General features: G+C 41.6%; 1 protein-coding gene across 3 annotated transcripts in view; it reads right to left on the reverse strand.

The window, feature by feature from the left end:
- Positions 1-1,335: 1,335 nt before the first annotated feature.
- AGTPBP1 (ATP/GTP binding carboxypeptidase 1) overlaps positions 1,336-15,616 on the reverse strand; it is a 189,108-nt gene continuing 174,827 nt past the window's right edge. For all 3 annotated transcript variants that reach the window (XM_073670940.1, XM_073670941.1, XM_073670942.1), the window contains one exon: positions 1,336-8,670. In XM_073670940.1, the coding sequence (XP_073527041.1) occupies positions 8,484-8,670 (187 nt within the window). In that variant the 3' untranslated portion in view covers positions 1,336-8,483. The remainder of the gene's footprint in view (positions 8,671-15,616) is intronic.

Raw genomic sequence — 15,616 nt, forward strand, 5'->3', positions numbered from 1 at the left:
TTTGCATCCACAGAGGAAACCGTTAAAGGATCAGTCAGACGTATGGTAGGAATCTAATATCGCTCAACAACGGCCAGTTGAATGAGGTTCCCAGCGGCTCCGGAATCCAGATAAGCAGTTTCGAAGAAGCGGGTCTCACCACTGGTAACCGAAACGGACAGAGTCAAGGGTGGAGAGGAAGAACTTTTGCCTAAGACGACCTCTCTGAGTGGTCCTAGACACTGGAGTTTCCCGGTCTCACCAGACAGGAGCGGATAAGATGCTCTGTACTGCCACAGTAGAAGCAACTCACCTCGGCGCGGTGGACCTCCTGGCCAGACTTGACCATCTTAACTTGGTCTATTTGCATAGACTCTGGAGAAGACACCAGAGGGGATGCTGGTTGCGAGACTGGCCTTTGAAAGGTTGGTGCAAGGCGCAGGGGTCTTCATGGGTCGCCTCCTTAGAACGCTCCTGAAAACGGATGTCGATCCGTGTAGCGAAGGACACCAGGTCGTCCAGAGAGGGAGGTATGTCACGACTGGCTAGCTCATCCTTGATCCATCCAGAAAGGCCCTCCCAAAAGGTGGAAACCAGAGCCTCATTGTTCCAGGCAAGTTCAGATGTGAGGGTGCGGAAAAGCACGGCATATTGCCCCACAGAGAGACTCCCTTGGCGGAGTTGGAGAAGAGAGGAGGCAGTCGAAGATTTTCGGCCAGGCTCATCGAACACCTTCCGGAAAGCCGTGAGGAAGGCCTGGAGGTCGGACACCAGAGGATCCCCTCTCTCCCACAGAGGGTTAAGCCACGCCAACGCTTCTCCGGTGAGGTGAGACATGATGAATGCCACCTTGACCCGGTCGGAGGTGAACTGGTGTGCCAGGAGCTCAAAGTGCAGTGTGCACTGATTTATGAAGCCCCGACATAGGGCAGGGTCACCACCAAAACGTGGAGGAGCAGAAAGCCGGGGTCCTAAGCCGGATGCCACAGCGCCACTGGGTTGAGGTGCCGCCGGAGGGAGTGCCGCTTGGTTAGAGGCACAGTCGGGGTGGACAGCGCGTCCAGGCGGGGAGGGAGGGAGGGAGCGCGCGCCGTAAGTACAGTACCCCGGGAACTGAGTGTGGTGCGTGCACCCCGGGCAGATGCAGGAGGGGAGCCAGAGGACGCCGGACCGGGACCGCGGAGGTGAGGGGATCGGCATCTCTGCCCGACGCTACAGCATATTTTTGCATATTTTTCTGCAAATACTCAGTGTGTAGATAGCCAGTCGGTTTTTCATAGTCCACTTTGTACTTCTTATTAGTAGATAAAATTTAGAAACTCATTAGCTTTTTTCTTTCAGACACTATTGTTTTATTTAAATAAAAAAATCTAAAGTTTCCACACACATTAAGTCCATACAAGTACACGGATGAGCAGCAATTTATTAGTTTGGTTGAAAACAGTCACTGAATTCTTCTGGGTGGTAAAAACCTCCAAAACGCCAAAGTTTACGTTTCGACATAGAATAGTTTTCTCAATATAAACATGGCAGCCAATCATTCCAACTCTGATGAAGTCCTAAAAAAGTGACTGCATAGCTAATCCAGTAGATCTGTGTGCTAGAATCTAACTATATTTCCACCTTGTGCCAACATAATGGGCATACATGTGCATTAAGGTAGTGCAAGAAAAAGGTTTCATTTTATCATTCTATGTAATCGTAATCCGTTCATGCGCTGTTCACATCAAATGCAGGGTTTTTTAGTCACTTTTCTTTTTTAATCTTGTATTTGCTAATCTTTTTTGAGCCAAATTAATCAAAAATGGTCTTTTTATCCTGTCTTCAGCTGTGTATGAGACTTTTTAGAGCAAAAAGTGTTTTCTAAAATGTCACAAAAAATACTCAAAAATGCCTGGTGTACATAAAATCAACGCGGGTGGGAACTGGAGCACATTTGCAACTTTTTGAAAAGTTGTAAATGAAGAATCAGGCTAAAACATCTAAAACCCTAAACCATGCCCACAGTGGAGAACTAAAAAAAAACAGGCACATACATAAAATGGAGTTCAAAAACAGGTGCAAATGGAAAGCTGAATTTGGTGCAAACACAAAAAAGGCACAAAACACCAATAAAGAGAAGAGGAGCAAATGCAATAATGAATCGAGACCCACATCCCTGGAATATTAGTAATCTGGAACTGAAAGTGCAGACTCCTATATATTGTGTAAATGTACCTACAGTCCCTAAAATACTAGACCACGCTAGAAGCGCTCTTAATATAAGCATTGGTTATAATAGCTTTAGAATGCTAAGATAAAAAAGTGAGCAAATACCCTGAAATAAATATCAATATTGCATAAAAATAACATAGGGTATTAGTTAACATAATTTTGATAAAAAAACAAAACGTAAAAGCCATCCCACCACATCATGGTGACCCTACTCGGGACAGTCCTAACCTCTAGTATTAAAACCTTACCTTATTTCAAATGACGTAAATGTGTTTATATAGCTCCCCATGGCTGGTGTCCATTAATCGGGGTCTCGGTCCTGCTGAGCCCTTATTCACATTTGTCATTTGACATATGGTAAGGTTTCAATACTAGAGGTTTGGACCGTTCCGAATAGGGTCACCTTAAAGTGGGATGGCTTTTATGGGGTTTTTTTTATCAAAATTATGTTAACCAAGTACCCTATGTTATTTTGCGCTATTGTGATTTATCTACTGGAGGGTATGTGTTCATTTTGTTTTTATCTTAGGTTTTTTCTGGTTAGTGGCCAGTGTGAATATGTGCCTACACGTTGCGTGTATACCAATTTATATTCCAGTTAATTTCTTTAGGTTTTTCTTTTATAATAGCATTCTGATTATGGAGCAGCATGTTCAGGTTTTTCATAAAATCCCCTGAATGGTCTGACAAGAGGTTTTAAAATCAAACCATTTTAAGTTTCCAGTTGCCATCAAGCTGTATTAAAATGGATTGGCCACTTTATGTTATCACATTTTGAGGACATGATTTTGTGGCACTTACTAATATTTTTTATTATTATGTATAACACTGTTTCATAGATGCTGATAGAGTAGCATTGGCCCAGACCTATCCATTCAGTTCATCCAATTAATAAAGTTTGCAAATGGGAAAGCTGTTTTTCCAATTAGAGGAGGCTCATGGACTAGTCTGGCCAGATATGCTCCTCCACCAACAACCATTTGGTGGACATACAAGCTTTGCAGTCTGAAAGGAATAACAGGAGCAGAACCTGTAATACTTTTATATTAGTGCCACAAAATCACATTTTTTCAAATGAGGCTAGGGTCAAATGGTGACTTTGCAATGACACCTGTCACACGACCAAACTTCACTAGATGTTGCTGCTATATCGCAGTGCAATACAATTGAATGGGGTAGAATTGAGACAGAGTCGACCAAGTCGCAAGAAGTCCAACCGTGTCGGATTTCTCACACTAGTCAGCTTCTAAGTGTGACCCCATTTGCTTGCATTGCACTGACTGCGATGTAACAGCAACACCTAGTAAACTTTGGTCGTGTGACCGGTGTAGCTTCCAAAATCGCTGTTTAATCCCAGCATCAAAGCCAAAATCACCATGCAGATCCAGCCTCATTCTAACACGAGATGGACACAACTAAGTGTCACGGTCAAAAATCACCTTAGAGCTCCAGCCTAAAGACAAAGCCGCAAATCCATTCAAAGATTATTGTATATGAAATATTGTAATCACCAGAACTGAAATGCAAACGTTAATGATATATCTTGGAAGGAAAATAAACATGGCACAGACTGTCATCAAGATCTCTTTTTTTGATTCCAGTTTCTATTTTGACATAAAATTTTCCATTGAAGGTAAAGCTAATGGATAATACGTCATTTAAAAGTATACAGAATAAGGTGCACTTTAGGACAGCAGCGTCCAAGGCTTAACATAGTCCAACAGTACATAAAGAGGAGAAGATAATAAACATACAATTACATATGGAGGCATTTGGAAAATTAAACAATAAATTGGTCAAACTATAAGAAACATCACAGTTTTCAGAATCCTTATTTCAAAATGAAGATCAAAAATTAAGTAAAAAGAAAAAGTGAATTAAATTGAGTGGCCAGATCTAAGGAGATTTAGATCCTTCTTTCTCGGGGCAAAAAGCTGAAGTTCAACACATTTACACACACGGTTTGGCCAACATTTGCAACTTGAAGATGTGATCGGGTAATTGCTGTCCTTACCAAATGTTTCAGATCATTGTACTTCCAACATCAGACCACAGAACCCAATTCACTTTTCACTATATTAAAATGTAGCAGCTGGCACTTGGGAACATTTCATTACTTATAATTTAAAGATTTCCAAGTCATAGTTGTGAATAAATAGAAGAATCTATACTTTACGATATAACAGGACACAGACACCAGAAACTAGACTATACAATACAGTTAAATACAGGTTGTTACTTGTTGCTATAAGCTAAATATTGCACGTAAAAAAAAAAACTTGTAACAGTTTCCGAAGGTTTAAATATCTGAAATTGGGCTATCATCCTAATAACTTATTCTAAACTTTATACCTGAAGTTGGTTACATTACATTTTGTAAATCCCTGCATGTATTTATAAATGCTATATATTTTCAAGAATGCATCGCATGTAAAAAAAAACAAAAACCTGAACAAGCTAAAAAGTAAAAATCCTAACTAAAGACACCTGAATGTCTCAGCATGTCATGTCAAATTCACTGAAATCCAGGAGCTGTTTTATTTGGTAAAGCCCTGACACATTAGAGCTGCTTGACTTGTGCTGTGGTCTTTCGAGAGTTTCTTTTCTTTCTAACCAAATAATGATTTTTGCAAGATTAAAGTTTCAAAAACTGGTTGTTGTTTTAATACACTCTCTATATACCCCTATTGGTGTGTTCACTTTAATGTCATTTATAGGTATAATACACATAACTAAAGATATTCTAAAGTGTGAATACACCTAAAGACAATTTCCCATGTTTCAGATTTCCTTCTTGACCCCTAGGAGTATGACATGGATGGAGTGTAATTGAATATTCAAAATAACTACAGTCACATTTTAAGGGTCACCTATCGTTTAAAAATAAAATATCTCCTTTGGAGTTATACATGTATATCAGATATATAGCTGCCAGAAATGTCCAGTCTAATCTGCAGATTGTGCATCTTTCCCTCACCTGTGCCTCCTTCCATGAGGATGGGCTCTTCTTATTGTGACCTAAGTTGTGGTTGTGTGGTCTGATGCCCCATCCGGAGCGCTCGCTCTTCTCACAGCAGGTATCTTTATATAGACACTGAGGGCAGAGACAGACTGCTGTATAATTCGTGTGATGATCGTATGGCACTGCACGGATTGGCCAGCACCTCTCCTGACCTGAGAATGACAGCATGATGGATTTCTATGCAGCTGTCAAGGTCAGGTCAGGAGAAGAGGTGAAGGTCAGTACGAGGTTTATGATGCGATCCTCGCACGAGAAATATGGCAATGTGTCTCTGCCCTGAGGGAGAGATACTGAAACTGCACCCCCACCTCCTATTATTCCTTAAAGGGAACATGACTGGTCCCCCGTGCCCTCCAACCCACCAGCAATTGTATATACCTTTCTATATATCCTGCCTAACCAGCCCTTTATACTGTTCGACACAAACAGATGCTTAAAAAAAGTATTTTTACAGTCTGTTTATATTATACAAATTCGCCTTTTTACTAGTAAAGGTGGCGTTTGTTTTCCCAGATTAGTCGTCCCACTCAGCATGATAGCACACCTCTGTGGGCATGATAACATGATTTGCAAGTGTCGGCGTCATCTTCTGCTCCCTGCAAAGCTCACGCATGCACGCAAATTTCTTGCCTATATGTCATTGAGCCTCTGAAGTCGGGTATACGCTTCCCGGGTTCAGAGGCGCACTGCTCATATGCGGAAGCAAAAAAAAGTCAGATGGCGTGATAACATGCTGGGTGGGACGAATAGTCAAAAGAAAATTTACTAATTCAAAACAGACTGTAAAAAGACTTTGTAAACATCTGTTTATGGGTCAAACAGTATAAAAGGGGCTGTTAGGGTATTTGGAAAGGAATATACAAATATTGGAGGGTTTGAGGACATGGGGGACCTGTCAGGATCCCTTTAAGGCCCCTATACACAATAGACTAATGTTGGCCAATCCCGCCGATATCGACGGGTTTTTCTAACACTCTAATTTTGGGTGCACCGACCAACTGATCGTCGGGGGAAGATGTCAATCATGCATGTTCAATTTCGGACTGCCGATTGCATTATTCTACCCGAGATAAGCCGACACCACACACATCTGGCGACAGCTTTCTTAGAGGGAACACAGGAGTGATCCTGTGTATAGAACAGCCAGCAGAGATAGCTGCCAGCCAAACGATCGACCGAAGCACAAAAGCACAAGAAGAAATAAATAACAGGTGTCTCTACAGGAGATTCTCCTATTCAGGCAGTTACCTCCACATGACATGTGCTTTGTGTTTACCGCTTGATCTGGCAGCTGCGAAACGCGCGTTGGGTGAGGAATGCTATCTGCTTAGGAGAATCTCTTCTAGTAACATGTATTTCTTTTTTGTGTCTCATGTGTTTCTATATTCTATATGTTACTGTGGACACTTTTATAAGCCTCATCTCTATCTTTGGAGGATATTTGTGTCTGACATCAAGTTGTATGCTGTTTTTAATTATCCAAGTATAAACCCCCCTTTGCAGGTAGCCCATGTTCCATATCTTCTTGTCCATTGTTTTTTTATATCACCTACTGTGTTTCTGACCTCTAGACTTTTTTAATATTAAGTCCTTTGAAATTGATTAATTAAAATAATCATGCTTTTATTATTAATAGTCTTGCAACTTGTGGTTCCTGTCTTATTTTGTTGCTTTTTTCCCATTAAACTCTGTACTGCTTAACTGGAATCTGTCACCAGGTTCTTGTTCCTTCGCTATAGCCTAATGTAGGGGCAGAGACCCTGATTCCAGCGACATATGACTTATTGGGCTGCTTGAAATCATTTTGATAAAATCACTGTTTTCTCAACTGCAGAGGGCTCTGTCCACATCACTGATTGGCAGCTTTCTGCCCATGTACAGTGTACACAGAAAGCTGCCAATCAGTGGTGGGGGCGGGGCTATATAGAGAGCTCATGAAAATGGAGGACTACCTGGAAGCAGGTTTAATAGTCCTCTATCATTATTCTCCTGCTAAAAAACAGTGATTTTATCAAATGTACACTAAGCGACATGGCTGGAATCAGAGTCTTTGTCTCTACATTATGCTCCTCTCAGATTAGGTGATAAAAACCAGGTGACAGAGTCCCTTTAAAGGCTTCATTCTGTGAGCTAATTTGACTAGTGCCTGTTCATTGAGATGATAGATAAACATCAATGCATAGATGGAAAATTATAAAAATCAAGTTTTTATGAATGAAGTAATTTTCAAGAATGAAGGAAAAAAAAAAATAGTAAACTCTTAGCATCAAGGCCAATTTAAAATCTAGGAACACTGCCATATACTGCTAGATATTTGTTCTCAAGGTAAAGTGTATGGGCCATAATCATTTTTCTTTAACCTTTTATCAGTTTTCCCAAGATTAGTGGCTCTGAATGTGTCCGAAGCCCCTCTACATAATGTGTATATTGAGAAGGACAAGTGACATTGTATTTAGTATGCTCAGATAACACATTAACAGTCCATATCCGAGGATAATTTTCAACCCTGATCCATATAGGCATACAAACATCCGCCCCACTCTGGACCTATTTTTGCAAGTCAGAGCCAAGAGGCGCATCAAAGAGATGGAGGACTAGGCACGGTCTATTTATTATGTGGTCACCTATTTGGGCAACCCATTATTGAGCTAAAACTGTCCTCCAAAAAAAGCAGCACATAAAAGCAAAGCAAACCTTTTTTTTAGGTTTCTGTAGTCATTTCTATAAATGTGTGCCTGAATTTAGGATATTTATGATCACACCATGCCTCATCCCAACCCCCAAAATACTGCTATACAGATGCCTGTTTGACACTAGTGAGACCCGGAACAGAAAGGTAAAGATAACAGTGCTACTATTGAGCTAGAGTTGGACACAACTGTGAACACATAACTGAACAATGAAGCTTTTACAAAGTTTCCAAGGAAAGGAAATGTAACAGTGCAAAAATCAACCAAATAAAAAACACCTAGGAGTATAGTTCTGTAGCAAGAAGTACTATAAACACTGTGCAATGAACAATACTGAATGTGGCTTTTCACGCATGTCAGCCATCTGCACATGTTTGATTGGAGAAATCATCTGAAGGGGGGAAAAAACATGCAACATAAGCAGAAGAACAAATGACTCTGCTTTATATGCCCATAGTAGGCCCCAACAAAGTCCACTCAAGCCAGCAATGCTTTCATTGGCTCGAGTAACTCTTGCTTAATTCTACCAGCCTATGCTTCATTGCCAAAAGCAGGCCTTGTTAACATTCTTTACGCTTTTATGCGCTTTTTGGGCAAGTTCGTGAGACCTCAGAGTCAGAAAATCCTTCATCTTCTACTGCTAAGGTTTCAAAGTCTGCAGCTACATCCGGGAGATCAGCGTCGGCTTCATCATTGCTCTCTGCGCTGTAATCCACTTCTTCCAGGAAGCGAGGCTCATCATCATCCAAGACATACGTAGTGGGACTGGAATTAGAAAGATGAAAAATACACATGTAAATTAAAAAAAAAAAAAATCAACAGGTAGTAGAAATCAAATTAAGGTTATGACCAAATGTGGCGTTTTTGCAGCAGTTTTTTTTTCCTGCAGAAAAGAAGCTGCATTTTACAGTACCAGCAAAAGCTCTGACATTTTAGAAATCCCATGCACACACAGCTTCTTTTGTTTTTTACTGACTGAATTTCGGCTCTGCAGCGCAGGGGGGGGGGGGGGGTGTGCGAGACAGCACGCGCGGGGGAAGGGTGAGAGCGCCTTCATTTGTGTCTTCATTGATCGTATTAACCACTAGGAACACGTGTATACTCCCAAAATTTGCAAATATTAAGTCTCTTTGCAATTGACATGTTCAAATCAAATCAAATGAGCTATATTGACAGGACTGAGTACATGTTCTATGTCAACCAACTAATCTGTAATGTGTGACAACCAAGTACTAGCTAGATCCCATGGGGTTTGGATTAAAGGAATTCTAGTGCCTTACCATAAATGATACTTGTAAAAAAAAAAAATATACATACACATACACAATACACGGTACAGACCAAAAGTTTGGACACACCTCATTTAAAGATTTTTTTTCTGTATTTTCATGACTTTGAAAATTGTACATTCACACTGAAGGCATCAAAACTATGAATTAACACATGTGGAATTATATACTAAACAAAAAAGTGTGAAACAACTGAAAATATGTCTTATATTCTAGGTTCTTCAAAGTAGCCACCTTTTGCTTTGATGACTGCTTTGCACACTCTTGGCATTCTCTTGATGAGCTTCAAGAGGTAGTCACCAGAAATGGTCTTCCAACAATCTTGAAGGAGTTCCCAGAGATGCTTAGCACTTGTTGGCCCTTTTGCCTTCACTCTGCGGTCCAGCTCACCCCAAACCATCTCGATTGGGTTCAGGTCTGGTGACTGTGGAGGCCAGGTCATCTGGAGTAGAACCCCATCACTCTCCTTCTTGGTCAAATAGCCCTTACACAGCCTGGAGGTATGTTTGGGGTCATTGTCCTGTTGAAAAATAAATGATGGTCCAACTAAAAGCAAACCGGATGGAACAGCATTCCGCTGCAAGATGCTGTGGTAGCCATGCTGGTTCAGTATGCCTTCAATTTTGAGTAAATCCCCAACATTGTCACCAGCAAAGCACCCCCACACCATCACACCTCCTCCTCCATGCTTCACGGTGGGAACAAGGCATGTAGAGTCCATCCGTTCACCTTTTCTGTGTCGCACAAAGACACGGTGGTTGGAACCAAAGATCTCAAATTTGGACTCATCAGACCAAAGCACAGATTTCCACTGGTCTAATGTCCATTCCTTGTGTTCTTTAGCCCCAACAAGTCTCTTCTGCTTGTTGCCTGTCCTTAGCAGTGGTTTCCTAGCAGCTATTTTTTCATGAAGGCCTGCTGCACAAAGTCTCCTCTTAACAGTTGTTGTAGATATGTGTCTGCTGCTAGAACTCTTTGTGGCACTGAACTGCTCTCTAATCTGAGCTGCTGTTAACCTGCGATTTCTGAGTCTGGTGACTCGGATAAACTTATCCTCAGAAGCAGAGGCAACTCTTGGTCTTCCTTTCCTGGGGCGGTCCTCATGTGAGCCTGTTTCTTTGTAGCGCTTGATGGTTTTTGCAATTGCACTTGGGGACACATTCAAAGTTTTCCCAATTTTTCGCACTGACTGACCTTCATTTCTTAAAGTAATGATGGCCACTCGTTTTTCTTTACTTGGCTGCTTTTTTCTTGCCATAATACAAATTCTAACAGTCTATTCAGTAGGACTGTCAGCTGTGTATCCACCTGACTTCTGCACAACACAACTGATGGTCCCAACCCCATTTATAAGGCAAGAAATCCCACTTATTAAACCTGACAGGAAACACCTGTGAAGTAAAAACCATTTCGGGTGACTACCTCTTGAAGCTCATCAAGAGAATGCCAAGAGTGTGCAAAGCAGTCATCAAAGCAAAAGGTGGCTACTTTTAAGAACCTGGAATATAAGACATATTTTCAGTTGTTTCACACTTTTTTGTTAAGTATATAATTCCACATGTGTTAATTCATAGTTTTGATGCCTTCAGTGTGAATGTACAATTTCCAAAGTCCTGAAAATACAGAAAAAAATCTTTAAATGAGAAGGTGTGTCCAAACTTTTGGTCTGTACTGTATATATTATATATATATATATATATATATATATATATATATATATATATATATATATATATATATATATATATATATATATATATATATATACACATATACATATACATACACACACACATAGCACAAAAAAATAAACTCCAAGTAAATCAAACTTATGTGAATCAACTGTCCACTTAGGAAGCAACACTGACAATCAATTTCACATGCTGTTGTGCAAATGGAATAGACAATAGATGGAAATTATTGGCAATTATCAAGACTCAATAAAGAAGTGGTTCTGCAGGTGGGGACCACAGACCACATCTCCGTACCAATGCTTTCTGGCTGATGTTTTGGTCACTTTTGAATGTTGGTTGTGCTTTCACACTCGTGGTAGCATGAGACGGACTCTACAACCCACAGAAGTTGCTCAGGTAGTGCACCTCATCCAGGATGGCACATCAATGCGAGCTGTGGCAAGAAAGTTTGCTAGTTTGCTGTGTCTGTCAGCGTAGTGTCCAGAGGCTGGAGGCGCTACAAGGAGACAGGCCAGTACACCAGGAGACATGGAGGGGGCCATAGGAGGGCAACAACCCAGCAGCAGGACCGCTACCTCCGCCTTTGTGCAAGGAGGAACAGGAGGAGCACTGCCAGAGCCCTGCAAAATGACCTCAAGCAGGCCACAAATGTGCACGTGTCTGTACAAACGGTTAGAAACTGACTCCATGAGGGTGGTATGAGGGCCTGATGTCCACAGATGGGGGTAGTGCTCACAGCCCAACACCGTGCAGGATGCTTGGCATTTGCCACAGAACACCAGGATTGGCAAAGTCGCGATTGGCGCCCTGTGCTCTTCACAGATGAAAGCAGGTTCACACTGACAGACGTGACAGAGTCTGGAGATGTCGTGGAGAGCGATCTGCTGCCTGCAACATCCTTCAGCATGACCGGTTTGGCAGTGGGTCAGTAATGATGTGGGGTGGCATTTCTTTGGAGAGCCGCACAGCCCTCCATGTGCTCGCCAGAGGTAGCCTGACTGCCATTAGGTACCAAGATGAGATCCTCAGACCCCTTGTGAGACCATATGCTGGTGCGGTTGGCCCTGGGTTCCTCCTAATGCAGGACAATGCCAGACCTCATGTGGCTGGAGTGTGTCAGCAGTTCCTGCAAGATGAAGGCATTGAAGCTATGGACTGGCCCGCCCGTTACTCAGACCTGAATCAGATTGAGCACATCTGGGACATTGTGTCTCGCTCCATCCACCAACGTCACGTTGCACCACAGACTGTCCAGGAGTTGGTGGATGCTTTAGTCCAGGTCTGGGAGGAGATCCCACAGGAGACCATCCGCAACCTCATCAGGAGCATGCCCAGGCGTTGTAGGGAGGTCATACAGGCACGTGGAGGCCACACACAATACTGAGCCTCATTTTGACTTGTTTTAAGGACATTACATCAAAGTTGGATCAGCATGTAGTGTGTGTTTTTCCACTTTAATTTGGGGGGTGACTCCAAATCCAGGCCTCCATTGGTTAATAAATTTGATTTCCATTGATGATTTTTGTGTGATTTTGTTGTCAGCACATTCATCTTTGTACAGAACAAAGTATTCAATGAGAATATTTCATTCATTCAGATCTAGGATGTGTTATTTAAGTGTTCCCTTTATTTTTTTGAGCAGTGTATATAACATTTCCATGATGTTGCTTAAAGCCTCAAGGCATAAAGAGTTTGCTTGGAAAAGAAAGAAGCAGACTCTCTACACCCAGTTTCATTGCTCTCCTGTGGGGCTAGATAAACATATTTGCGGAGAAGCTTTAAGTGCTTCTAAATATTTCATCGGATAAGTATCTCGGACAAGCTTCTTCAGCCTGCTACATCTTCATTTTATTCCTAATCAAATAATACACATTATATTGATCGAAAACATTGTGCACAGACGAGTTTCAGACATCCTAATATATTAACAGAAAGCCACAGAAATGGCCAGGTCTGAGGACAAGCATGTCTTCCATCTACAAAGTCCAAATCATATTAGAACAGAGGCACAGAAGGAAACAAAAAAAAAAAGAATGTAAACTGTCTTTCTGTACCAGCACACACGTGGTCAAAATTGTTAGTACCCCTCGTTTAATTTAAGAAAAATCCACAATGGTCACAGAAATAACTTGAATCTGACAAAAGTAATAGTAAATTAAAAATCTATGAAAATTAACAAATGAAAGTCAGACACTGCTTTTCAACCCTGCTTCCACGAATTTTTAAAAAAAATTTAACTCATGAAATATGCCTGGACAGAAATGATAGTACCCCGTAAAATAATGTGACAAAAGGGACATGTTAAATCAAGTTGTGTCCACTAATTAGCATCACAGGTGTCTATAATCTTGTAATCAGTCAGTGGGCCTGTATATAGGGCTACAGATACTCGCTGTGCTGTTTGGTGACATGGTGTGTACCACACTCAACATGGACCAGAGGAAGCAAAGGACAGAGTTGTCTCAGGAGATTAGAAAGAAAATTCTAGACAAGCATGTTAAAGGTAAAGGTTATAAGACAGTCTCCAAGCAGCTTGATGTTCCTGTGACTACAGTTGCACATATTATTCAGAAATTTATGGGACTGTAGCCAACCTCCCTGGACGTGGCCGCAGGAGTTAAACTGATGACAAATCTAAGACTGATAATACGAATAGTAACAAAAGAGCCCGGGATAACTTCTAACGAGATTAAAGGTGAACTTCAAGCTCAAGGAACATCAGTGTCAGATCGCACTATCCGTCATTGTTTGATCCAAAGTGGACTTCATGGTAGACGACCAAGGAGAATACCATTGTTGAAAAAAAAATCATAAAAAAGCCAGACTGGAATTTGCCAAACTACATGTTGACAAGCCACAAAGCTTCTGGGAGAATGTCCTATGGACAGATGAGACAAAAATGGCAGTTTTTGGCAAGGCTCTATGTTCACAGATGGAAAAATGAAGCATATCAAGAAAAGAACACCGTCCCTACTGTGAAACATGGAGGAGGCTCTGTTATATTCTGGGGCTGCTTTGCTGCATCTGGCACAGGGTGTCTTGAATCTGTGCAGGGTACAATGAAATCTCAAGACTATCAAGGGATTCAAGAGAGAAATGTGCCGACGTGTGTCAGAAAGCTTGGTCTCAGTCGCAGGTCATGGGTCTTGTAGCAGGACAATGACCCAAAACACAAAGCTAAAAACACCCGAGAATGGCTAAGAGGAAAACATTGGACTATTCTGAAGTGGCCTTCTATGAGCCTTGACCTAAATCCTATTGAGCATCTTTGGAAAGAGCTGAAACAAGCCGTCTGGAAAAGGCAAACTTCAAACACGAGACAACTGGAGCAGTTTGCTCATGAAGAATGGGCCAAAATACTTGTTGAGAGGTGCAGAATTCTCATTGACAGTTACAGGAATCGTTTGATTGCAGTGATTGCCTCAAAAGGTTGTGCAACAAAATACAGTGGGAAAAAAAAGAATTTAGTTAGCCACCAATTGTGCAAGTTCTCCCACTTAAAAAGATGAGAGAGGCCTGTAACTGACATCATAGGTAGAGCTCAACTATGAGAGACAAAATGAGTAAACAAATCCTGAAAATCACATTGTCTGATTTGGAAAGAAATTTTTTTCAAATTTTGGTGGAAAATAAGTATTTGGTCAATTACAAAAGTTCATCTCAATACTTTGTTATATATCCTTTGTTGGCAATGACAGAGGTCAAACGTTTTCTATAAGTCTTCACAAGGTTGGCACACACTGTTGCTGGTATGTTGGCCCATTCCTCCATGCAGATCTCCTCTAGAGCGGTGATGTTTTGGGGCTGTCGCTGGGCAACACGGACTTTCAACTCCCTCCAAAGGTTTTCTATAGGGTTTAGATCTGGAGATAGGCTAGGCCACTGCAGGACCTTGAAATGCTTCTTACGAAGCCACTCCTCCGTTGCCTGGGCGGTGTGCTTGGGATCATTGTCATGCTGAAAGACCCAGCCACGTTTCATCTTCAATGCCCTTGCTGATGGAAGGAGGTTTGCACTCAAAATCTCAAGATACATGGCCCCATTCATTCTTTCATGTACACGGAGCAGTCGTCCTGGTCCCTTGGCAGAGAAACAGCCCTCAAGCATGATGTTGCCACCCCCATGCTTCACAGTAGGTATGGTGTTCTTTGGATGCAACTCAGCATTCTTTCTCCTCCAAACACGACGAGTTGTGTTTCTACCAAACAGTTCTACTTTGGTTTCATCTGACCATATGACATTCTCCCAATACTCTTCTGGATCATCCAAATGCTCTCTCGCAAACTTCAGACAGGCCCGGACAACCTGATCCCTTTGACTGATAGATCTTTCTGTGAATGTAGGAAGATACCTTTCAGTCAACTTGAGCAGGGTGGGAAGAAGATAGATGAGGACCTGCCTAGGGTTAGTCATCCAAGACACAAATAGTAGGTTTCCCCTGAAATGCTCCAGAGTTTCTGAGTAAAACATTCCTGGCAGCAATAGTGCAGCTAGACTCTGATTCATTCATGCTGGTTCGGACATTATGAATCTGATGACCGCTATCTATAATGTGTCAAATTGCAAAGACCTATTTTGTGCTGCAAATATCCATTTTCAGTGGAGAGTCTGGAATATTGTCAGGTCTGTTTTACTTGGCCGTTTTCTCACAGCAGAACAAAACTGCTGTATCTATGAGACTATGTGCCATTGCTTGTCTCAGCAAAATCCACTGTTGCACTTCAATGC

Source organism: Phyllobates terribilis, unplaced genomic scaffold (genome assembly GCF_046119375.1).
Source record: "Phyllobates terribilis strain yellow unplaced genomic scaffold, ASM4611937v1 Scaffold_1__5_contigs__length_1240528914, whole genome shotgun sequence".
Lineage (NCBI taxonomy): Eukaryota > Metazoa > Chordata > Amphibia > Anura > Dendrobatidae > Phyllobates > Phyllobates terribilis.